Genomic DNA, 26,673 nt, shown 5'->3' with positions numbered 1-26,673 from the left:
AATATTAGTTAGAGTAGGGGAAATGCCGTGGCCCAAAACAGGCGAAACTCATTACCATGCACATCTAGGACTTTTAGACAAAGGTCGTGGAATCAAAGTTTTGCTTGTCTATTGGATGTTACCCCAAGAAGGTAAAAATCCCTTGATGGGTTGTAAAAGGGGAAGCCAGAGGGGGGAGGGGGTAGAACTTAAACTTTTGCGTTTTTTTTTATTTCTAACCTAAACCTAATATATTAAATAAATAAAAGCTAAGGTCTACTTAACCTTGTTCTTTTGTCGCCTTTAAATTTTTAAAATTTCTCAATAGCGTTGGCTTTAGAAAGTAATTTTAAATTGTTATTTTTATTGTACATTACAAAAAAAGTAAAACCTGATTTGCATTTTGTTAGTAGAGACATCGGTTAAATCAATCTGCCGTCACTTTTATCTCATCTTTAGTAAATATGCAGCTCATATTTAGTTAATATCTGAAAGATGCAAACTTTAAAGTACGTAACATTGAAACGAAACAGGGATATATTACCTAAAGATTTTGCCGCATCCATTAAACCATATTTGTGAAGAAAATCACAAATAAAATAATTATAATATAATGCATTAAAATAGTATAAGTATTGTAACATTTTAACATTTTTATTTAAATTCGAAAAAGATATTTGTTATTGTGTCCGCCATTTTTATTAGGTTGGTTAGACTAATCTAATTATCAGCTGGAACTTATCCTAAAAAATTTATAGACGTTTCTTCAACATTGGAAAATTTTTAAAATAAATATAACACCAAAAATATTCAATTTTCATTTCAATAAATTGTTATATTAAAAGTACTTTAAGATTGCAGGTATAATTTTTTAATTTTCAAGAAAAATCAAATATTATTGAAATTATTTTTTTTTTGGATCATGAGGACATCAGCCTAAATTTTGTAAAGTCTGACCTCCAGCTGTTTTTCTCAGGGAGAAAGGATCATTAAATAATTTATTTTTAAAGTAAATATTCAAAAGTACGACTGAAAAAGGGTTAACCTCAAAAAAGGTTGACTGAAAATTTCTATCCGTTGACTGTTTAGCTTTTGTGAACTGGGCTATAATATACCTTTATGTCAAATGTATCTTTATGTGAAACGTTTTTATGTGAAATACCTTGTAGCAAAAATACTTTTAGGTGAAGTGATTTTATGTCAAATGTTTTATGTGAAATGTATTTTGAAAAGTGATTTTATGATAATTATTAATAATCCACCAAAGGAATTTGTTTAAGAAACGAGAGTGGGCTGGTGCCAAGGCATCTAATCATGGCAATGGAGTCTTCAGTGCTGAAGCAGCTGCCGGAGGAGCTATCACAGGAACACCTGGAAACTCTTAAACTTTATTTTTTCTTTTGATAGTTCCATTTAAAATCAACAATGCTTAGAGTTTAATCTTAAGACTTTCTAGTATTCATTCCATTTTAAACTTATAATTTATTTTCAGTCTATTCAAGTGTCCTATTCAATACAGTTGCCAAGAATCATGAGGTATTTAAATCTACAGCTGCAGCTGGGGCTCAAGCTGGACCAGTGGGCTTATCAGTAGGTGCAGGAGTTACCAGCACCATCTACAAGTTTGAAGATAATGCTGGCCATGTAAAGGTAAGGTAACAGCTGTCTCTTACTCATTATCGTTTTAGGAGTATGAATATTTACTAATATACACTATCACTCCTCAATTTTAATAAAATAATTAGGCTGATTTTGCGCCATTAACCTTTAGTTTTTACATATAAGGTATATTTTAGACATTTTGATCACCAAAAATATTTTTTTATTTTCTCCCTAAGCATTTCAGGGGGGGTTATTCTCCAACCCCCCCCCCCCCTCTACCTAATTTAAACCACTCTGTAAATTATTATGGTATATTTAACCGATTCTTTATCTTTATAGGTTTTACAAGGAAAATTGGACAGTGGTGTTGGAGTGGGTGCCAACGGGATCAAGGCCAAATTTGATGCTGGCATAGATCTTGTTAGTACTGAAGCAAAGCTCCCAACAGGACAAGAGTTTAGATCCAACCTTGGCGTCAATGTTGATACTGGAGCGGAGATACGAGATTGGGCTGTCAGTGCATCTGTTGCTGGGGTTGGAGGTACCTTTGGACGCACCATGGGCATTAAGACACCCATTGGAGGGTTCAGCTTTAAGCTATGGTAGAATATACGTCAGGAACTGCATCCATACAGGAATCATTATTGCTCTAGCCTTAAAATAAGATTATGGTGAAATATGGAATAAGAGTGTAACGAATTATGAAATAATTTTACCAAGTTAGCCGCATGAAGATCAAGAAAAAAATTTTTTTTTGCAAGTGTCTCAAAAATGGGGGGGTGGCGGTTGAACCCCCCCCCGCAGGGGGGCGGCCGGAGGCCGATTTTAAAAAGAAAAACTGTTTCGGAATTGTGAATAGCGTCTGGAGGTGAGACAATTGGAATTTTGAAAAACGGAGCAAAAACGCGCGCGCAGCGCGCGCGCAAAGTTGAAAATTACAGAAAAAAAGGTCAAAATGTCCATTTTACACAAAATATCCTCTCGTTTTTTAATCATTAATAACGCGCAGGTTTTTAAAGTTACATATAATTCCTTGGAAACCCTGAAAATATGGCCGGATGGCCTCACAAAAAATTATGACCCAACATTTTCCCCCCAATGGCGGAAAAGTTAGAGCACTTCAAAAATTTTTTTAGAAGGCCTGGCGTATTGGCCACTGTGGGCCTCCCGGAGGGGCTAGGAAAAATCCAAAGGTACCTATGGAACCACAATGGCCAGCTCTAACTATCATTTAGTGTTGCCGGAGGCAATTGCCGGCCGCCTTCCGGCCCTAACTTGGCGGCAAAGTTGGCGCACCAAAAAAATGGCCATTTTTTGACGTGTTTTTCGCGCGTAGCGCGGCGTGTGTACGTGGCGCAGCCACGTGTATTCCAAGTTTTTTGTAGTCCATCCCAAGCCGGTTCAGGAGATGTGCGGCCGAAGGCGGTCGGCCCGGCCGTTTGGCCGGCAGCGGCCGTCAAAGGTCGCGAAAATCGTCAAAAAACGCTGTTTTTGCGGATTTTCGGCGGGCTGGTGCGGCTAGGCCGGTCGGCCGACCGACTTGGGACACATATCCCTGGATTCTATGGGCCATGGGCCTTCATTGCTATTTTGCACAATTTTTTTCCCCCAATTACCCTGGCCGGGACGGCCGTTCAAAGTGACCTGGGTCAAAATCGGCCAAAAACCGTCAAAAAACGCCGTTTTCGGCCGTACTTTGACGGCCGGCCACGGCCGAACCGGCAGGCCGACAGGCCTGACCGGCACATCCGTGAAACCGGCTGGCAATGCCGGTTTTGGGGATGTAAAAAAATTGACCCCCCCTGATGTGATTTTTTCGGCCACAGCCCCTCAAAGTGGGGTGGGGTTCCAAGAAATTGTAAATTTCTTCTATGATTATTACTTTGTAAATACATTCATGTTTTCTTCATTATAATGATTATTACTTTGTAAATATTTTCAGGTTTTACTAAGCTTAGACCCCAGTTTTGCACTGGTACAGGCTGACGCCTTGGGTTCTTGACTAGGTCAATGCTGATGTCTAGGCGTGTTAACTGTTTGTTTCCCAATCTGTGGCATTTTTTATCTTTTTCTTTGATGCTTGCCCCATTCGCTGACGCTTGCCCCACGCGGTCCCATAGCATATTTCACCGTGGTGGTCCCAATCAAAAGGGACCGCGTCAGCCTGTTCTAGACCATTGTCTTATCTAACCTTATTTATTTACATTTATATGTATGCTTAATAACTGCAAGGGTGCAGTTCCAAGACTTAAACCTATCACTAAGTGCCTATATTAAAAAGGATGATCAAATAAAATTTAACTTACATAATACATGAGACTAATAACATATTTGTGAAATTTTTTAAGTTTTATGAATAAATTTTGCATCCTACTGCTGTTCATTTTAAAAAGAATTCCTAGGATTGATTTGTCTTGTTTACATTATCAATAAATACATATTTCCAATTTCAATTTTTTAGCTTCAGCAAAAGAACACTCTATATGGTAAACTAAAAACTCCCTTTATATTATTAAATCCTTTGATATAAACAATATTTGCAGATGTTATCATTCAAAAAGTGTTTACACAAAATATCAAAATTTTTGAAAGGCCTTATATTGAATTAATAAAAGTGTTTTTGTGTTATTTAGATTATGCCTGGCCTATAGAATTATTATAAACTCGATTGAATTGACTGGCCATAAGGCACGAATCTTTGAAATCTGTTATGTTAAACTGAAAGAGATCTTATTGTAAAGTTTTTGACAAAATGAATTGGTCCAAAACAGGTTAAAGTTGTAAAAACCATGCACTTTCTGACATAAAGTTGAGCAATTAAAGGGCCTATTATCTAAAATAGTGGGAATAAATAACGACCTACGCTTTTATTAACAATTCATTGAGGAATCAATGAGATACAAGGGTTGATCATTTACTTAAATGTTTTATTATCTGCTGTATTGTATAAATCCCATTTAACATTAGAGAAAAAATACTAGAGGGGGGAGGTGTTATATAATTGTATTTCCCTCTCCTAATGACCTTGTACTGACTCTCAATTGGGTCTTTGAAAATCTACCAATCGGGTCGGGGATGTTAACACAGCTAAGTAGCAGAAAACAATTTTCTAGAAGACAATAAGGTCATTGGAAAAGGGTTGGAGGTATTTATATGTATATACATCTATTCTATACTATAGATGTGTTTGTTAAATAATAATATGGTGCAAATAAATAGCACAAGCCATTGCACATAGAGTAATTGCAGGGAGAATAACCTAGAATAGGTGGATAATTATATCCATAAGAAGCGCAACATAGAAAAAATTACTGTGAAATAAAATTTAAATTGTAATAAAGTGATGTTTTAAAAAGAACTGTTATGCAAAAATTATATACATGTATATGTATATTGTTAAAGAGTTTAAATGTAGTTTAACAAAATGTTGACTAACGCCAAAATCACCAAGGTGCATACTTTAGGTTAGTTCACGTTATATAAGGTTAATAGAATTTCCATAGGTAAATGGTCTAGCAGGGGCTAGAAATAATTTTCTCGTATTCACTCGAATCCGGTGGATAGGAACCGGTTCTCATCCATACGAAAAAACTATGTCTAGCATCGTATTATATCCAGCTTTCTACGAATATAAAAATGTACAATCAAAAGATTAAGACCAGTTTTTTTAGCCGGTGCCTTTGGCACCTCGGGGCTAAAAAAACTAGTTTTAATCTTTTAATTGTACATTCTATATCCACGGAAAGCCGTTTATAATACGATGCGAGAAATAACTATTCTTCTTCTCAAAAATAGTATTGCTGAAGTCTATTACAAATTGAAGTGAATAAATTAATGTTTCAGAGACAGACAGAGAGGATGAAAATATAGAGAAAGGCATACAGACGTACAGATAAAACACAGAAAACAGACACACATACATAATATGATTATATGAGAATTCTTTAAGCCATTACTCAATGTTAATGTGATGATAAGTGTGGAGAAATTAATGAGTTATCGATCAGTTTTGCTCCTCAAATAATAGAGTTTCTCTAGACAGCCAGGCTGTCCAGGAAAAAAAGAGAGAAAGATTAATAAGGTTTAGAAAAGGTAAAAGGAAATACTGAATTTGTAATTTAATAAGTAGCTTTGCTAATTACTGAAAATCTAAATGTATTATGTTTATAATTATTTGCTTTAAACACAAAATTCCTTGCATTTTTCCAGTATGGCTTCGATACTGATTAATATATACTGCATAAGAACGGCGTTAAGCCATACTGGAAAATCATGTTTCGTATTGTGTGACAATTTTCAACGAATAATATAATAAAAATCTTAACATTAATACCAGTTTTGTCGGCCTAGAGTTAATTAACCTTATAATTTTTCAGCAATAACCTGTCTTTATACAATGCTATAAAAACTATTATGACATAGACATTTGTAACCACTTCAACTAGTTTTTAGCTTTCTATAAAATTATTTCTAATATTTTCTTACAATTAAAGTGTTTGTTCATTTGCTTATGTTTATCCAATGGATATAAAACGTCTAGAAGAACAATTCCTTGATTAGACCAAAAGTAACACAGTGTAAATGAATGTAGAATATACGTGGATATTATAACAGGGAAACATTGTTGTCAATCTAGCTTGCTAACATAGAACTCATTTATTGGTTACTACGTTCATCCAGTAGGAGGGGAGGGCATGGGGTAAAGGATGAATTCGTTATTTTAGCCCGCTGCAAGTTTCACTTTATTAGAGAACATGAAAATCTGGTGCAAGATCCAAGTAATAATACATCCAATTCTGTTTTGGAAAAATTCGACGAAATAATTAGTTTAAAATGTGTATATTTTTGTGCGAGAGGACATTCTTTTATTTCATCAATATCATAAGTGAATTCTATACACTGATACAGTTTAATTTGGATAAAGCTTTGATGAGGTAAACTGTCATCCAACAATCATACTTATAGTATTGTAGGATTGAAATAAATTGCCAAAAATTCCTTTTTCTGTAGGACAGATTATTTGGCTATCTAAGGGAATAAATCTATTTTCATTTATATGGAAAGGTATATATATTCATAAAAACGTAATATTACAAATACTATCCTCCTACCCTCCTCTGTATCCCCTACATATACAGAGATTCTAGATGCTAGAGAAGCAGCCGTTAGTTCCTTTCATTTATATATCCAAGAGACTATAAATACATTTTAGAATAAGTATCTTATACGTTATTTTAGTGTAATCTGCTGTGAAGATTAAATATTTATTTAAAGGATGTACATGTGTAATGTGTATATTTACATAAAAGATTTGACCAATTCTCATATCTATAATACAAAGTAGAACGATGTCTGTCTGTTTGTCTGTTTGTTTGTCTGTCTGTTTGTAGCGAAGGATCTCGCTAACCGCTGAACCGATCGGGTTCTCCTTTACAGGGTAGCTTCTCATAGGTCCCGGGAAGGTTTATGACTATTTTTTGGGGGGGTGGGACACCCCCAACCCCCCCCCCCCCAAAAAAAAATGGAAAATCCCCCCCCCCCAAAAATTTTTTTTTTAAAATCTACAATACCAAAATATGGGTTGATCAAACCTCTTTGGGCAAAGCCCCTAGAGGCAAGGGGCGAAGCCGCTAGTATTTACATAAAAGATTTGACCAATTCTCATAAGAAATTGATTATTACTCATCATGAGAAATATGGGTCAAACAATTTTACTTCCAAAAATCTTCACTTTAACCTAATTCTTATAAAAGGGCTGATTAGGATTCAAGAGTTATGGTTGAAGTTACATTAGCTGTCCTTTTCAGTGCTGATTTGTTTTGGTCACATGTACAAAAACAGTTCAGCCAAACATTTTGTTTATATTTTTTTGCAGCATCTTTGACATTTATTTTCTTAATCAAATGAAAAATCACAAAACCTACCATTCAAAGAGTATGTTTTTATTTACAACCACTTTTAATAAAAGATTTTTAAAATACCAGCCGTAGCCAAGTCGCTATTTCTTTTAATAATTCACCATCTTGTCGTTTTACTTTCAGGGCGACTGATGATCCGATCTGTTTCATGTCCAACCTGTACATATTATGAGAATACTTTAAAGCATATATACAGCACCCTGGTTTGATTTAATGTGACAAGAAAACAGAAAAATCAAGCAATCATTGCAGCTACGGATCGGCAGCTTCAACCTTGCTTCATAACCATAAGCTTGAGCCTGAACCGCGGACTACATAAGCTACGTCTAATCTAAGCCAACAAATTTAAATTTAAGTTACCCCACAGCCACTCGGCTTAGAAGCTGTGTCCACATTTCAGCCACCTTTATTGATCTTTTTCAGGGAAGGTGAGCGAACAGAAACAGCAGCTTTAAACCGCTACCACTTAAATCCACACTCAGCCACCCTTATCATCTTTTTTATTAACTTAAATATACCCATTTTATTTAAATCTAACAGAACAACTAAAAAAAAAATAACCAGTTTGAACCATTATAGAGCATCTTTGATACAAAAACTACTCCTTCTTTGTTATCTATCTTTATCATCTAAAGTGACATTGATATATTCATTAACTATTTAAAAGGGCCAAAGGGAAACTATTCAACTTTAAAATATGGCATATACAATTACTTCGTAAAAACAAAAACAAAAATAAATTGAGTTTTTCCTACATTTAAGTTATATCTGTCTGTTTGATATTTGTTCCGTGTAGGTAATAATAGATTTGTCAGAAAATCCGAACTTCCTATTTAAATAAGTTAATTTTTAGCTAGCTATTGTACCAACAAACAATAATTCTAATGAATCTAACATGATTTTTAAAAGTGTGAATCCAATAACAATTAGGAATAATGTTACAGGCATAGCAATTTTACTATAACATTTTCAATCTATTAAGCATCCCAAAAGGAGAAAGTAGCCTCGGACAAAGTAGCCTCAGACAAAGTAGCCTCGGACAAAGTAGCCTCCGGACAAAGTAGCCTCTAGGACAAAGTAGCCTCCGAACATTTACTTAGGAAAAGTAGCATCCTAAGGAAAATATATAGGTGGTTTAGAATTTCTTGGATTTTACAAAAATTGGTTGGTAGATTTTTACAATTTTTAATACTGTTTTTACAATTTTAAATATTGTTTTTACAATGTTTAGGTCAGGTTAGGTTAAGTTATAGGCTAGAGGGCCGAGCGCCCGCGGCTAGGCAGGCCAGGGGGCCGAGCTCTGCGGCCATGACCTAAATTAACACTTTCCTTAGGAGGCTACATTTCTTAAGTAAATGTCCTGAGGCTACTTTGTCCTAGAGGCTACTTTTTCCAGAGGCTACTTTGTCCAAGATCCTTTCAAAACCCTTAACTTTACTTCTTTACTTTCTAAAGTTGAAGAGTGTGTTTTGAATCCATTACGCTTTATAAGTTACACATGCTTTAATACAATCTGACATCTACTTTCTACATTATCAACACTTTTAAGATATCATAAAAATCTGAAGGATAATAATAATGTCAACTGATTAACTAATACCTAGTTGAATACAAGAAATTATAAATTAGAATAATTAAGTTCTGAATAATTACAATTGTGTTGCATACTATTACATTTATTAAAAGCGAAGCTTTTCTATAATTAGGGTCGGTCCGTCCGTCCGTAACGGATAGCTTTTTTCGCTAATTTAGGCATGTTAGAATTGTCCTATTGATTTCAAACTTTGCATGGTGATTCCTGTAGTAGTTAGGTACGATTTAGAAAGCGTAGCAACTCTATAATCATTACTAGAATGTCCGTACGTCCATTTTAAACATGTTGATATTTTTTACTTTTTTGACAACAAATTTTTATGTGATCTAATAATCCGATTGATCTGATTTTTGGTAATTCTAATTCCTGGGACAACAAAGTACAATATTACAAGCGAAGCAACTCAATAATCAAGTCCTAAAATGTAAGTATGTCCATAAATATTATTCTGTATCAAGCAGTTTTTCAACAATTTTACTTACAATTTTGCTTCGACATTTATACATTTATATTCTGATTATTCAGTTCTGACACTATACAAGAATTAGTGTCCGTTTGTCCTACCGTTTTAGTGCTTCGCTTTTATGGATGTTGTCATCCTTGTTAAATATTGTGGAGGGAGAGGGGGACTCTTTTCTACCGGTCCTAATGGCATGGGGTTTCAAGAAATTACCTAAAAACAACAGATAATAAGCCAAAGCTTCTTATAGGTGGCTAATGTTACAATCACCCCTATACCTTATGGCTTTACCTTATCCCCTTCTTTGACCATGGAGGAACGTATTCACTAACATCTATAGACTATATAATTAACAACCTCAATTGATGAAAAAAATACCTCATATATAGAAAATAAAAAAAAATATTATATAAATGTAATGCTTAGCCCTTTATTCAAGTATTTATTGTGAAATGATTTCTTTATCTTGGAAACCATCTTCAGTTGTTTGCAGACTTTACATTTTGTTGACATCTTCGATCCCTACCGTATTACCAAGAACCATTAAAACAATAATAATGTTGTTATGAAAATTTTATTGACTTTTAAATATTTTAAAATATTTTTTGGTAGCTGTGTTTAGTGCCCTAGGAAATTGTGGATAGATGTCATCGTTTTGGCTTACCTATTCTATTGACGTCATACCAGAGGGAAAGAGAAAGGGAAGTGGGAAAGAAACCCCCTAAAAAAGAGATGGGGTATAGGGTAGTTTATAACGTCAATAGAATAGGTGGGCCAAAAGCAGTGACATCTTTCCCCATTTGCTAGGGCACTATAGACATTTTTGTTGTTGAAAAGGGTAATTTGTTACGGCCCCATCAGAATTATCTGAAATGTTAATGTCAAATCTTGAATGATTGGAAAATATTCAGAGATCATCAAAAAAGATAAAATAATTTGAAAATGTAAAACAATAGTATATACATACTTTAATAGTGCTATCGTTTACTTTACACAGTAAAATTTGAAAGCTTCTACAAAACAAGTATGTTTATATCCATATTTATCTTAACAATAAAAACTATTTTCATTCTCTTCTTAAGGTAGTAAGGTTGTTTTTGTTTGTCCGTTAAGATTCACATATAGGTCTCAGTATGTTTTTTAGTAGGAAGTATTAGGGTGGTTGTAGGCTATTTTTCTGCCCCACCTTTAAATTCTGAGCCCCAAAATGCTCAAATATGGGATCGAATCTCGTCCAAACTTGCGTCATCATAACTTATTACATTATACCTGCTTTGTCAGAACGCGACATTAATAGTTAGATTATGCCATCGCCCAAAATAAACGCAAACTATTACCATGCACACAGTCAGAAGTTCCAGGCAAAACCCAGAATTTTATTCAATATTATCGCCTTCCCTCCCCCCATCCCAAAGTAAATGGAACGGTGACGGGTAAGAAAATTCCAAAAATACGCAATGACGCAATTAAGTACAAAATTTACGCAAATTTCTGATAAATTTTCGTGTTTTTTTTTAAATGCAACATATAATAATAGCTATTAAAACAATTTGCAAGTATAACTTCTATCTTATTAGGATAACAATTAAATAAGAAAAATATTTTTACTATATGCAATTCGTGATCAAACACCTAATTGAACAAAAAATGCAAGATATAGATTTTATTTTAAGATAGACTAGGGGCAACGCCCCCTAGAAGCCTCTAGGTATTTTTAAGGTGGGAGGGGGAAAAGTCAACCGCCCTTCTACTTTTTATTTTGAGTTTGAATAAGAAATATTAAAAGATTTTTTGAGGGGGGGGGGATTTAAAATTGGCGCATTTGTATAAACACCAGTTAATGTACAAATAAAAAGGGGAGGAAAAAACAAGTTTTAAAAATTCCGAGAACCCAAACTTCTGTCATCAATGGAACCCTATCCCGAATATACTCTTCAAAATACATAAGTGATTAAATTTTCCCCAATTTATACCATTTCGAACGTTTTTGCAATGTAACCAAAACAGGAAAATTTTGCGAGTAGTGCTTAAACTCTATTCGACTTTTAAATTCTCCTATTAGTTGGCTTTAAAACTTTGGGTAAATTTATAGCTCATGTCTCATTCTTTATATTCGTGAAAAAAAATTGTGCTGTAAGTGCGTAATTTTCAACATTGTATAAACATATCCATTTAATTGAGAGAGGATTAAAACATTTCTTTCAATAGGATTTAATGAGCGTTGGTAATTTGGTTAAGAATGGAAAATTAAAAAAAAATACCTAGTACATATATAATATCCTTTTCTTGTGGGTTAAGGAGAAAATAGGGTGAGAAATATAGGACATTGGACTTTAAATTATACTGTCCAATCTTTTAAACTCTATTTAAAATTGACACAAAAGGGTATTTTACTAGAATTATCTTGAAATCCCTGGATGGGAGAGGGTTGGAGAGAGAATTCTAAAGCAATGCCCCCCACCCCCCCTAAAAAAGGCCTAAGCTACTTAATCTTAAGTATTGTTTTGTTTATAGAGTTATTCTTTGTTTTACATGATAGGTTGGATATTCGTCTGTAGCGAAGAATATCACTAACCGCTAACTAATATGGTTCTCCTTCAAAATTAAGGACTTAATGTTATCCAGGGGAAGTTTTTAACCATATTTTGGTGAGCCTCCACTCCACCCTCTCCACTGCCCATATAAAACAAAAGTCCACTTCTGCGCATTAGAATAAAACTTGAAAATTAAGTTCTTTAAAAGTTTGTCTATGTGCATAATCCCAATCATTCTGCTAAATGTTGCGTACAGATAAAAGGGAGGGGTACAGAATGAAGAAAGGGGATAGGGGTAAAGTAGACAAATTTCAATTAAAGGAAAGGATTATTTAGTCTCTTTGGTTGGAATGCTCATTTTCTTTCTTTCTTTCTTTCTATCCTTCCCTCCTACTAAAACTTTTTTCTCTCTCTAATTCTCTCCTTACCTTTCATTCTCTCTCTCTCTCTCTTTCTCAGTGCCATTTATTAATATAAGAATTTTCTCTTTGCTCCAATCTATATCCGCATTTCCCCTTAAGATCTCATTAACAAAAGGACTGATGCAGGAATTTATTACCTCTTTACAAGGAAGCTTCAAGGAAGCTGTCCCCAATGTTATGACCATTGGGGACTTCCAGAAAAGTGACGGCTAATCAAAGTATTGGTTGTCTTTCGATATATTTATTTAAATTAATATAGAAGAGTATAGCATCCCATTACAAGCAGATGATGCCCTTGGGTTCTCTGGTCTTAAAATATATAAGAACATACATATTAAGTAACCTGCAGTTCGAACAATTTTACAACAATGTTCGTCTTATTTAAGTACAGCAAAGGATAGAACAAAATAGTCTACCCCCGATTATGATTCACAAAATAATGCTTATGTAAGTTAAAATTTGTTACAGAACGAGTTTGTAACTTTGATAAACATTTAGATTTAAGATTTATTATTTTCTCCCTCTCTGGTTTTGAGCTTCGTCTTAGTTGCGCCATCAGGGTTGTCATCCTTGTTTTTTAAAAAAATATTTTCCCCCGCCTCCCTTGGTTACGCCACCAACTTTTAGTGGGAAATATCCCAGTTGTTAGAAATTATGAACATACTAAATTTTCATACAATCTTCTTACATTATTATATAAACACAGGTATCTTATCTGTAACCAAGCTACTCTATGATAAATTACAATTCCACTGACCAATATATATCTGATTTTTAATTAGCTTTAGCCGATGGTGTTTTTTTTCTACGATGAAAATACAATTAAATTAGCTGCTATTTGACATAGTGTGAAGATTCCCTTGACTATAAGCATCCACAAAAAAGTTTGTCATAAGCACGTTTACAACAACGTTTAATTTTCAATTGTAAGAACTATCTATAATACAAAGTAGCTTGATGTCTGTCCGTCCGTCCCTCCGTCTGAAGCTTAAGATCTCGGTAACCACTGAACCAATCGGATTCTACTCTTGAGGGAATATACCTACTGGTCCTGTGGTGGTTTTAGGCTATTTTTTAGGGGGGTGGGACACCCCCAACCCCCCAAAAAACAAAAAAATCCCCCCCATTTTTTTTTGTAGGAGATATCCTTGTTTTTTTTTTTTGTAGGAGATATCCTTATTTTTTTTTTTTTTTTTACGAATTTTACCTTAACTTTTTTTTATCATCTCTTGTAGCAATGCCCCTAGAGGCTAGGGGCAAAACCACTAGTAAACTACGAAGTACGTACGTACGAATACATTCTAATTTTAGAAAAACTCACTTCTTTACAAATTATTATTTCAGTTAGAAATATGTACTTCCCCTAGAATTGTGAGTTCTGACGAAGGACAACATATGTAAATAATTGACAAATAAACTTTATTAACAATTTTGGTATATTTTTAGTAGCGAAGCTACTCTATAATTCACTTTGTCCGTCCGTCCGTCAGTCCGTCAGTCCGTCCGTCAGTCCGTAACGCTATGGGGGAAATGGGATTTACTCAGCTCCTAAAAAGATAGAATGCTGAAATTTTTTGACAACATTCCCACCATTAAGGAGCACAATTAAATATAAAACATCATTGGCGGTCGGACCGATTTTTAGCAGGTTTTAGGCTATTTTTATATTTTTCACATTTTTCTTCATATCTCCAGTGTTTATGGTCCGATTTTCAAAATTTTTTCAGTTACAGATATCAAAATTAAATTTCCCGTCGTTTAAAGACACAACCATAAAGGCCAGACTGCCTTTTTAGCAGGTGTTAGGCTTTTTTATATTTTTCACATTTTTCTCCATATCTTAAGTGTTTATGGTCCGATTTTCAAAATTTTTTCAGTTATAGATATCGGAATTGAATTTCCCGTCTTTTAAAGAAAACAACCATGATGGCTGGACTGCCTTTTTAGCAGGTTTTAGGCTGTTTTTTATATTTTTAACATTTTTCTCCATATCTTCAGTGTTTATAGTCCGATTTTCAATTTTTTTTCAGTTATAGATATCAAAATTAAATTTCCTGTCTTTTAAAGAAAATAACCATGACGGCCAGACTGCCTTTTTGGCAGGTTTTAGGCTATTTTTTTTTATATATTTTACACTTTTTTCCATATCTTCGGTATATATGGTCCGATTTTCCCAATTTTTTAAGTTAAGGATTTAAAATTTTTTTTTTTTGTCGTTTTAAGTAAACAACCATGACGGCCAGACTGCCTTTTATCAGGTTTTTGGCTTTTTTTATATGTTTTACATATTTCCCCATATCTTTGTCTATTTTGATCCAATTTTCAAACTTTTATGGGATATCAGTATCAAAATAATTTTTTCCATTGTTATGAGCATCTTTAATATAATTTACTTTGACCATCGTCATCATACAAAATAAAACAAGGTTTCATGTTTATTTTATCCAATAAATCTATTCTTGATTTTAGTAAAAACCTTTTAAATCTACCTGTACGTATTCCCATCTACGATTTTTTGTGCTTCGCTACTTATGGATGTTGTCATCCTTGTTATCTTTATTGTTTTCTATATACCTTTTTAGTTTTTCTTATCTATTTTTTATTATATAACAACGGATGTCTGTCTTTTTATATTCTTTTTCAGTAAGATCTCTGAAATGGCCAAAATTTTAGGAAAGTTCTATATTGGTAAATAGTCTATTTGCATGCCGTAGAGATACACAAGAGCAAAAACATTTTTTATAATTAATTTTTGTGTACAAGCAGCCCACTTTATCACAAAGCCACAAAACTCTAAAAGCAAAAACGATTTTTTTTGCAAGATTTGGGACGGGTTGGAGGAGGGGTTGGGACAAAATGGAAATTATGGATTTTAAAGGATATTATAATTAATTCCATCTGTTGACAATTACCCTGCCAGCTTCCAAATGGAGGCATTACCGACAATTTATTGTTTCCATAAATTCACTATTAATTTCAAAATAGAGATTTTAGCATAAAGTTTGAATACGATATCCGTATAAAAGTTTTTAAAGGTAAGATAAGCAATATATTTAAGAGTTCCTACACTTCAATTGGTTTTTAATTGCTACCTCTCGTGTTTTCTATGTACCATTTATTCATCGATGCTACTCTTAAACTAAATTTATCCGTTTTTTTGCTTTTGTAACATTAAACATGGACAATTATTAGGGTGGGTTCATATCGGAATTAGACAAAGCGGGGATATGCAACAGATAAAATTAACCTTAAAAACATTTCTGACCGAAAAAGAATTTTAAAAAATTGAGTTTTAGAACACGACCACTTAAAAATATAATTCATTACTTATTAGTATGCAAAGACGACATTCAAAAAGTTTTTTTAATCAGAACTATGGCTTCATGGTGCTCCCTGGAAAGGCCTTGAGGAGCTGAATCAGGAACTTTTGTCCGTTTCAAAATATCTCGTTCCTAGCCTAAGAAATCACTAAAAAAACAAATTTTTTAAGGTTTATTGAGAATTGTCTAATTTGTAGAGGTTTTTTAGATTTTCTCAGGCTAGGAACGAGATTTTTTGAAACGGACAAAACTTCCTGACTCAGCTCCTCAAGGCATTTCTAGGGAGCACCATGAAGCCATAGTTGTAATTCAATAAATTTTTGACTCCCATTTACAAATAGCTATACAATTGAATGTCTGGTCGTCAGCGGTTTTAAGACTTAGGATAAATTTTAAATCATCCAGAGGTGTATTATATCTATATAAATTGAGTGCAGATCCCCGCTTTGGCCTCAAAAAAAAATGTCCAAAATCGACCCACCCTAACAATTATATTCATAAGTGGTGCAAATTCGTCCATTTTGATATGCCATTTTTTTATGTTAGTTCTCAGCTTCAGGAAATATTTGTTAAGATTTCGATATACCATTTCATGCCAGATATAAATGATCATAATATTGTTTTGTATATAAGATACATTTCTTAACTTTTGTGTGTATATTCTTCTGTAATTTCTAAACAAAATTAACAAGGTAGTAGGTAAAGTATATTTTTTGAAAAGTTTGAACCAACCAATTAATTTTTATTGAAGAATTCTTTAAGTCAACGAATGAGAGAACGTGTTCATTTTTTATATTCATTACCTTATATAATTGTGGATGCCGTAATCCTTGTTTTTGATCTGTTTAATTGATATTTTTAATGTTGACATATGTATTAATCAATAATTTTTCTATTTAATTCTGTTGTTCGGTCAATCCATTGTTATTCGCATACAGCAGTGTTTTTACAAAACAGATTATTTAAAGTAATATATTGCAATTATTTGAATCATTTTGAATCATGGAGGGAAAGCGAAGACACCTAGCACCTGCGGGGGAGCACTAACCTGCGGGTCCTATTAAAGTTTACCTAACCATACATAACTTATCAAAAGCTACTGCGAAAATACGAAGAAACCTGCTACTTCGTTTTCTTTTTATGATCCATTTTTTTTATACTCTTTTTGTTTATGTGTAATTTAAGATATTTAAAACGACTTCAATGGAAATATTCAATATTTACAGAAAGGTTTAAGAAATTTGTAAAAAGTTAGGAAGTTTTATGCTAGAATTTATATATACAATTTGAATGTCAAAAATTAATGCCTTTTGAATGGCCAGATCTTCGTGCTAAAACATAAATACTATTTTTTGCAATTTTGTCGGAATACTATGACCCTTGTTAGCAAGTGCGATATTTTGGAGGTGTTTATATATACAAAACAGATTTTTAAGTATTCTAACACAATTTCAGTTCAAAGTATTTGATTTAATACAAGTAACATTTATTTATATTTTAAAGTCTAAATATACAAGTATAGCTTCTTACCTGGTATCTAGTAGATTTTCAGAAGAAGTTAGAAATCTCAACTTTATCTGGCCATTTCCTATATCTTTTGTTTCAGTCAACGTTAGCTTACTGTTTTTATACCAAGCATTACATTTTAAGGTAAAATCATCGATAAAAAGAAGAACTCACTCAGTTAGGTGGTTATTGAGATCTCAAAGGACAAACAGACGAACACTTACTACCGATATAACTTATATTTTAAAGTTAGTTTATTGAAGAAAAAACTATAATTTTGTTTTACATTTTATTAAAAACACCCATAGTTAGTACTATAGTTGCTTTCAAGAAACTACTTAAATAACAGTAGCATTTATACTTAAGCAAAGATTGTAACTTTACTGTTATATTTATATATGTATATGATAAGTTTAGAACCCGCCTTGTTAATAAGATGAAATGAAAGGGATGGCACATGCAAATTTTCAATTCAAATCATGGCACACATCTAGCCATTGGAGACAGGGGCCTTTCTTGGATAGCGCAGCAATAACAATCTTATCTAAAGGGATAAGAAAATGGAAGATAAATTGATTTACATCTTTAACAATGATACACAAAATTACCCCTTCTCTAGATTACAATTACGGATTGAAAACTTTGACACTCAACTAAATGAACCAACCAATCAAAGTTCCCAAAGTTGTTAAGCAAACGAACAAGAAATCATTACTTTAAAACATTGGGAACTAGTGTAATAAATAGCCAAATCCCTCCCTACAAAATTAACAAGGTAAGATATTTAAAAAAAAACAAGGATGCAAACATCAATAAAGCGAAGCGCAACATACAATACAGATATACATAATGACTAATCGTCCAAGGAATGCTAATGTCAAGATTTCTTTTAGAAAGTGACCTACGGCCTCTTTGGACTCAATTTTAGTGTTGCTACGGATTCAACATTTTATATAACCGTCTCAGATAATATCAGGCAAAGTTTGAAATTGAAAGGACAATTCTGACCAGAGCTATTCGTTTCGAACAGACATATTGAAGCTAATTGTAGAAAAGTTCTTAAAGAACTGTAATAGAATTTGTAATAAATATGACATCCCCATAAGTAACCCCATAAATGTAAGACAATAACAAAACGAACCTAGTAATAGTGTCTAACTTTTTATCTTCGTGACGTAACAAAAATCCATCTCTTTTTTAGGGGTTTCCTTTCCCACCTCCCCTCTCATCCTTCGATTTTTGTTACGTCACAAAGATAAAAAGTTAGACACTAATACTAGGTTCTAACAAAACAGACGAACAAGTAAAATATAGAATAGATGCTAATAACATTATCGTCAGACTGACTAACTGGATGCTCATAAAACCTGCGATACAATTTAGAAGAACCTATAGTGATTTAAATATATGACAACTACTATATCTAGTTTACGCTATTTGATTGGTGTCTATACATTCTGTTTCCATTGTGTAGATAAGAAAAACAGCTAATATATTATAAAAGGTCTGCTCTTACTCCTTGCAACTTCCTCCTCTTGTTTGTTGACAGATTTAAGAAATAAAAAAAAACATAGATAGCTTAGAAATTGTCATACTTTTTTTGGATCATATGAAGAAAATGAAGTCATTCCTAAAAAGGACAGAAATTCCCTTCCTTGGGTATAGGAAGGCTATTTACTTTCCTTTTTCTTACAAATTCTCAGTAAGGAAGGTGATTTCTGTCCACTATCTTACAAATTCTCACTAAAGGAAGGTGACCTCTGTCCACCATCTTACAAATTCTTCCTAATTCTTAGAAATTCTTCTTTTTCCTCACTATTACAACTATGCTTAATAAATCTACCTTATTTACCCAAATTCTCACTTATTCTCAGAAATTCTACCTTAATTACACAAATTCTCCCTTATTCTAAGAAGACCTACCTTATTCTAGCAAATTCTTCCTTATTCTATGAAAATATACCTTATTATAAGACATTCTTCCTTATTCTAAGAAAATCTACCTTATTTTAAGACATTCTTCCTTATTCTAAGAAAATCTACCTTATTCTAAGACATTCTTCCTTATTCTAAGAAATTCTTCCTTATTCTAAGAAATTCTTCCTTATTCTAAGAAATTCTTCGTTATTCTAATAAGATCTACCTTATTCTAAGAAATACTTCCTAATTCTATGAAAATCTACCTTATTATAAGACATTCTTCCTTATTCTGAAAAAATCTACCTTATTCTAATAAGATCTACCTTATTAAAAGACATTCTTCCTTATTCTAAGAAAATCTACCTTATTCTAAGACATTCTTCCTAATTCTAAGAAAATCTACCTTATTCTAAGACATTTTTCCTTATTCTAAGAAATTCTTCCTTATTCTAATAAGATCTACCTTATTCTAAGAAATACTTCCTAATTCTATGAAAATCTACCTTATTATAAGACATTCTTCCTTATTCTGAGAAAATCTACCTTATTCTAATAAGATCTACCTTATTATAAGACATTCTTCCTTATTTGAAGAAAATCTACCTTATTCTAAGACATTCTTCCTTATTCTAAGAAAATCTACCTTATTCTAAGACATTCTTCCTTATTCTAAGAAATTCTTCCTTATTCTAATAAGATCTACCTTATTCTAAGAAATACTTCCTAATTCTATGAAAATCTACCTTATTATAAGACATTCTTCCTTATTCTAAGAAAATCTATCTTATTCTAAGACATTCTTCCTTATTTTAAGAAAATCTAGCTTATTCTAAGTAATTCTTCCTTTCCCTTACTAATTCTCTCTTATTTTCAGATAACCTAGCTTATTCTATGAAGTTCTTCCTTAATTCCCCTAATTCTTCCTTTTTCTCAGATAATTTTCCTAATTTATATTGGGATATCATAACTGAAATAGAGGTATAGAGAATATATAAATTCTGCCTTTTCACCTTCCTTATTCTCTCAAAATCTTGGTTTTTCTCACATATATTTCCTTATGTTTATTGGGATATCAGAACAAGATGTGTAGGATAAGTTTGGGTTGTATCTTTTGACCTGAAATATTTGTTTGTACTTTAGAGGTGTTCATAAAGTACATTTTAATAGAAGGAACCCCAGTCTGTAAAACAAATATGAAATTATCTTAAGAAATAATAGTACATTCAGTATTTTTTTGGTTGTATCTTTTGACATTTAGTGTTTATGTTTTTATTCATAAAATTATTGATAATATTAACATAATTTTACTGAGAAATAAACCTTATAATAACAGGATAGCAGAAAATAAGAACAGGAGTCTTTAAAATCCTTCACTAGCCAACACATACAAATATTAGACCAAGACCAAAAAAGTAATAATTTCAAAACAAATTTAAATATATTGTATATTTTACTGATATTTTCTTCAATAACTATATGTAATTATCAATCCTTTTATAAAAGTAACAGGATGTTTGTCTGGGCTCCCAAGAGAAATTGCTTAAAAAAAAGTTCATACCATACCATCAGAAAAAAATTAATTTCCTTGTTAAAAATAAAATACCAGGCTTAGAGTCAGACATTTTTATTTGATTAATTAATTAAGTGTCCATGGAAGCCTCTAGTGGCGTAGCTGCTAGTCTCAACCAATGTAATGTTTTTTTTTCTTCACATTCCTATTTATGTGGTACAAACTCTATAGAAGGTTGGCAACTTATTTTTTTCGCCGGAAGTGATTGAACAGCTGATAATTATGAAATCAATTCAAGGGCGTACATTGAAGTTTTACTATTTAACCAAAAGGGGGGGGGGGGGAAAGTTTAATAAATAGACATTAGAAAAAAAATAAATAGAATATTAAACAGATCATCGGTTCCAATTAAAATGTATAAAAAGAGTTACATCTTTATATAATAGGATAATTATCCTATTCATCATACTTTGGGAATAATGATTCCTAGGACAACAAGGTACATATCATATGCACAGCATCTCTCTAATCAAATCCTAATAAAAAAGTACATATATATAAACAGTATCCTGTATTTAACAGTTTAAACATTTTTACAGTAACACATTTATAGTCGGATTATTTAGTTCTGACACTCTAAAGTTTTAATGTTCTTCTTTCCCGCCGTTTTAGAGCTTCAGTTTTATGGATGTTCTCATCCTTTTTAAAACTAAAATAAGGGTTGTGGGTTGACCTCCCCTCACCTTAGGTGCCCTTAAAGGCCTTGAGGAGCGCAACGACTAGTCAATATTCAAAATTAACATTGTGTGTTTGTGTATATCTGTCAATACCTGTGATTATTAATGTATACCAGCATAAAAACTAAAGGCATTAATAGTTAAAGTATGTAGAATGCCTTGGCCCCAAACAGTCACAACTCATTACCAATCCCATTTAGGACTTCTCCGACAAAGGTTTTGCAATCAAAATGGTGGTTGTGTGATGGGTGTTAGTGTTACTTAACCTAATACCTCGGGTGTTTGGGCAGTTATTTTGGTTTGTTGGACCTGGCGTTTGAGTTAATTGATAATACCCAGGGATCTAATGGGATAAGATAATGGCTAATAAAATTATGTAAATCTCAATGTTAAAACACAAAATTACCCCTTCTGTAGATTACAATTACAAACATTTGGACACTCAACTTAATACACCAACCAATTAAAATTTATTAAAAGTCCTCACAGTTGTTAAGCCAACTAATAAGAAAATGTTATTGTAAATATTTTTGGACTTGTGTAATTAACAGCCCAATGTCCCCTTTCTCTCTCTCTCTCTGCAAACACCAATATTCTCTGTTTATGTAATACTTTTTGAACCACGGTAGCGCGTACATCCCCAATGATGATGCACAAAATTATCCCTTCTATAGATTAAAATTAGTGGTTGAAACGTCTGAACACTTAATTAACCAACCAATAAAAATTCACTCAAGTGCGTAAAGTTGTATAAACTTACAAATAATAAAACATTATAATAAAACTTTGGGGACTAGTGTAATAAACAGACCATTGTCCCCTCTTTCCCTGAAATAATAAAAGTATAAACAAAATTAAACATGGATGACAGCATCCATAAAAGCGAAGCTCTAAAACGGTAGGACTTACGGACACTAACACATGTATAGTGTCAGAACTGAATAATCAGAATATAAAAAAAGGAGTCAAAGCAAAATTGTGAGTAAATTTGTTGGAAAAACTTCTTGATAGAGGATAATGTTTATGGACATATTTAATTTTTTTGGACTTGATTATAGAGTAGCTTTGCTTATAATATTGTACTTTGTTGTCCCAGGAATCGGAACAATCGGATTATTAGATCACATAAAAATTTGTTGTTAAAAAAGTAAAGAACCAACATGTTTAAAATGGACGTACGGACATTCTGGTAATGATTATAGAGTTGCTACGCTTTCTTAATCATACCTAACTACTAAAGGAATCACCATGAAATCGACAGGATAATTGTAACATGCCTAATTAATGAAAAAAGCTATCTCTCTCAGACGTACGGACGGACGGACGGACCAACTCTAATTATAGAAAAGCTTCGCTTTTTAAAAGAATGACAATATCCATAAAAATGAAGCTCTGAAATCAGAAGGACCTCATTGTTATAGGAATCATCATGCCAAGTTTAAAATTGATAAAACAATTTTAACTGTTTAAATTAACGAAAAAAGCTAACTGTTACATACAGACGGACCAATCCTAATTATAGAAAACCTTTGCTTCGACCACTTTGAAGTCTCAGGGATATAAAGGAATAAGATTATGTGTTCAATTTTTCAACTATAAGTTAAGTCAGTATTTAAATTATGTATCATACAGACTTTAAGGTTATAGAAAACATTCACATTTTTAAAAGAAAATATACAATTTAACATTAGCGATTGGGTGGGGTGGGGGAGGGTAGATAGATAGATAAATACTATGCTATTTTTTGTACAGTTTACATGATTTGTAATTTACATAATTCTAATCTTACGTAACTCCAGTCTTGTATATTTTAATGTTTTTATGTGCAATCTTAGTTCGTTATTGATAAATAATTGCTATTCTGCATAATTTTACACATTGCTATCGTGTTATATAAAGATAAATGATGATCACTGTTTAAAAAGTTTAATTTAAATATTTCTGGAGAGAACAACAAAAACTTTCTTTATACCCCAAATAGTACAAATTCATAGTACGCCCTTGCATCCATTACATAATTATCAGCTGATTTATAGACAGACTGAAAATTAAGTTGCCAACCATTTGAGGGGGGGGGGGGTCGTACTTTTCATTATATACAAATATCTGACTCTCTGCCTGGGTTTTTATTTTATTATTGTAAAGAAATTTTTTTTTTTTGGGGGGGGGGGATGATTTTCCATTTTGGTCTAATATTTGTATCAGTTGGCAAGTAGAACAGATTATTGATACAGCCAGTGTGTTTTACAGACTGGGGTTCCTTCTATTAAAATGTACTTTATGAACAAACAAATATTTCAGGTCAAAAGATACAACCCAAACTTATCCTACACATCTTGTTCTGATATCCCAATAAACACAAGGAAATATATGTGAGAAAAACCAAGATTTTGAGAGAATAAGGAAGGTGAAAAGGCAGAATTTATATATTCTCTATACCTCTATTTCAGTTATGATATCCCAATATAAATTAGAAAAATTATCTGAGAAAAAGGAAGAATTAGGGCAATTAAGGAAGAACTTCATAGAATAAGCTAGGTTATCTGAAAATAAGAGAGAATTAGTAAGGAAAAGGAAGAATGTCTTAGAATAAGGTAGATTTACTTAGAATAAGGAAGAATGTCTTAGAATAAGGTAGATTTTCTTAGAATAAGGAAGAATTTCTTAGAATAAGGAAGAATGTCTTAGAATAAGGTAGATTTTCTTAGAATAAGGAAGAATGTCTTACAATAAGGTAGATTTTCATAGAATTAGGAAGTATTTCTTAGAATAAGGTAGAACTTCTTAGAATAAGGAAGAATGTCTTAGAATAAGGTAGATTTTCTTAGAATAAGGAAGAATGTCTTAGAATAAGGTAGATTTTCTTAGAATAAGGAAGAATGTCTTTAATAAGGTAGATTTTCATAGAATTAGGAAGTATTTCTTAGAATAAGGTAGATATTATTAAAATAACTAAGAATTTCTTAGAATAAGGAAGAATGTCTTAGAATAAGGTAGATTTTCTTAGAATAAGGAAGAATGTCTTATAATAAGGTAGATTTTTATAGAATTAGGAAGTATTTCTTAGAATGAGGTAGATCTTATTAGAATAACTAAGAATTTCTTAGAATAAGGAAGAATGTCTTAGAATAAGGTAGATTTTCTTAGAATAAGGAAGAATGTCTTATAATAAGGTAGATTTTCATAGAATTAGGAAGAATTTCTTAGAATAAGGAAGAATGTCTTAGAATAAGGTAGATTTTCTTAGAATAAGGAAGAATGTCTTAGAATAAGGTAGGTTATCTGAGAATAAGAGAGAATTTGTAAGGATAAGGAAGAATTTCTTAGAATAAGGTAGATTATCTGAGAATAAGGAAGAACATGGAGTTATTGGGTTAATTTTCTTAGAATTAGGAAGAATAAGTGAGATTTAGGAAGGTGATTTATATCCTCTTTTTCAGATATGTAAGAAAAAGGAGAGTGATTTTTGTCCATATTTGAGATATCTGAGAAAAAGGAAGATGATTTCTGTCCTTTTTGGAAGGGAATTTCTGTCCTTTTTAGGAATGACTTCATTTCCTTCATATGATCCTTTTTTTTATATTAACTATGTATATCCGGAGCTTTCCTGTTAAATAAGAATTTCTATTTGATACATTCTAACGAAGATGAAGACATACATTAAAAAAACTCATATTTAAAATCTTTGCTGATATGTGTTAGGCTTACAATTGTCGGGTTTTAAGAACACTTTTTGATTGGATGCTTCGCTAACAAACACACACACTCACATTGACTTAATATTGGTCCAAAAGTTATTTGTCACCTCACTATCACAGTAAAATATCAACTTGAGCTTTACTGTTATCTGATTGTAATTTTGTGGACTTTAGGAAATGAATTAAATCAAATTCAATATAGCAAGTTGCAAATTGTCATAGAAATTTACGTCATAGATAGGATATTAAAAAGCACAAATATCTAATATATATGCTTTGCAATAATCATATTGTTATTAATTTGAAATTATTTTAACTCACTTTAACTTTTAGATTTGCATATTTTTCATTTTTATTATTTTTAGTTCTTAGTTGATTTCTTGTTTAATTGGACATTCTATTTAATATCTAATCAATGATTTATTTATATTGTATGAAAGGGATGAAAGATTGGAATACAATGATCATAAAGAAATTTTATACCATAAAACAAAAATAGAAATAGCAGATTGTTATTATTTATGATGAAAAAGTTTGGGGGTCTTTTGAATTATAAAACTCAAAAAAAGAAAAAAAACAGCCGATATCTATAGAAAAATGTGGTTTAAGTTTCAAGAAAAAAAGCTAGGTATAATCCTCTTAGAAATTTTTTTTTCAATTTTGAAAATTTGAGTACCCTCCCCTTGACAACGAACAACTCTGGCCGCAGCGCTCGGCCCCCTTGCCTGCCTAGCCGCAGCGCTCGGCTTCCTAGCCTATAACCTAACCTAACCTAAACTAAAATAGTTGTTCGTTGTCGGGTGGGGGGGGGGGGGGGGGTGGTGGTAATCAAATTTTCAAAATTGAAAACGCCAAAAGCTAAACAAAATTATTCGCTATTAAAAATAGGAAATTAGTTAAAAAGTGAGAACATCGTTTGATTAAATGTGCAGGTGCATTATTATTATTCTTATAAACTAAATGCTGTTTCATAAGCCATTTTCATAACAAGATAACAGCAGATTATCTCTTCTTGGATATTTTGTTAAGTGGTTTTCTTCATATTGTATCTTAAACTCCAATTTTACTTTTTTGGAGAAAGATTTTGTTAGGTTAGGTTAGCTTAGTCGATATCTATATATTTTATAAAAGTCAAAAATCTATCTTTTCAAATAAACAGTTAAATATCTATCTATTCAAATTAAATTTATATCCGAATGTAATGTTCAATAAAACCAATTACATATCTAAATTAGTACGTCCCTCCCTATTCTAAGCATCCTCGACACTCCCCCCTCCCCTCCCCATCCAAAAAAATAACAATTGTCGCCCTCGACCCCCTATGTGGGGTTACGCCTACTAAAAGAAGACTAAGGGACAGATATTCAGCAAAACAATAGATTCAACTTAAATAAAGTTATATATACTTCTTCCCATTGTTTTTCACTAAATTGTATTGGTAGAAATAGAAATAGGTAAAGTTAAGTCTAAGGA

At 32.3% G+C, this 26,673-nt stretch overlaps 2 protein-coding genes across 6 annotated transcripts in view; one reads left to right on the top strand and one right to left on the bottom strand.

Moving 5' to 3' along the window:
- The window catches only part of LOC145330501 (uncharacterized), a 29,408-nt gene extending 27,160 nt beyond the window's left edge, over positions 1-2,248 (top strand). The window contains exons 5-7 of the mRNA XM_080175132.1: positions 1,260-1,344; positions 1,499-1,629; positions 1,921-2,248. Of these exons, the coding sequence (XP_080031258.1) occupies positions 1,260-1,344; positions 1,499-1,629; positions 1,921-2,187 (483 nt within the window). The 3' untranslated portion in view covers positions 2,188-2,248. The remainder of the gene's footprint in view (positions 1-1,259; positions 1,345-1,498; positions 1,630-1,920) is intronic.
- The window catches only part of LOC145330498 (tubulin polyglutamylase ttll-4-like), a 436,474-nt gene that overhangs the window by 126,739 nt on the left and 283,062 nt on the right, over positions 1-26,673 (bottom strand). The gene's annotated exons all lie outside the window — the stretch shown is intronic.

This window comes from Acartia tonsa, chromosome 10, assembly GCF_053477335.1.
Source record: "Acartia tonsa isolate MP-2025a chromosome 10, ASM5347733v1, whole genome shotgun sequence".
Taxonomy (NCBI): Eukaryota; Metazoa; Arthropoda; class Copepoda; order Calanoida; family Acartiidae; genus Acartia; species Acartia tonsa.
Note: the sequence above shows the minus strand (reverse complement) of the source record. Positions and strands in the feature narration are given on the sequence as shown.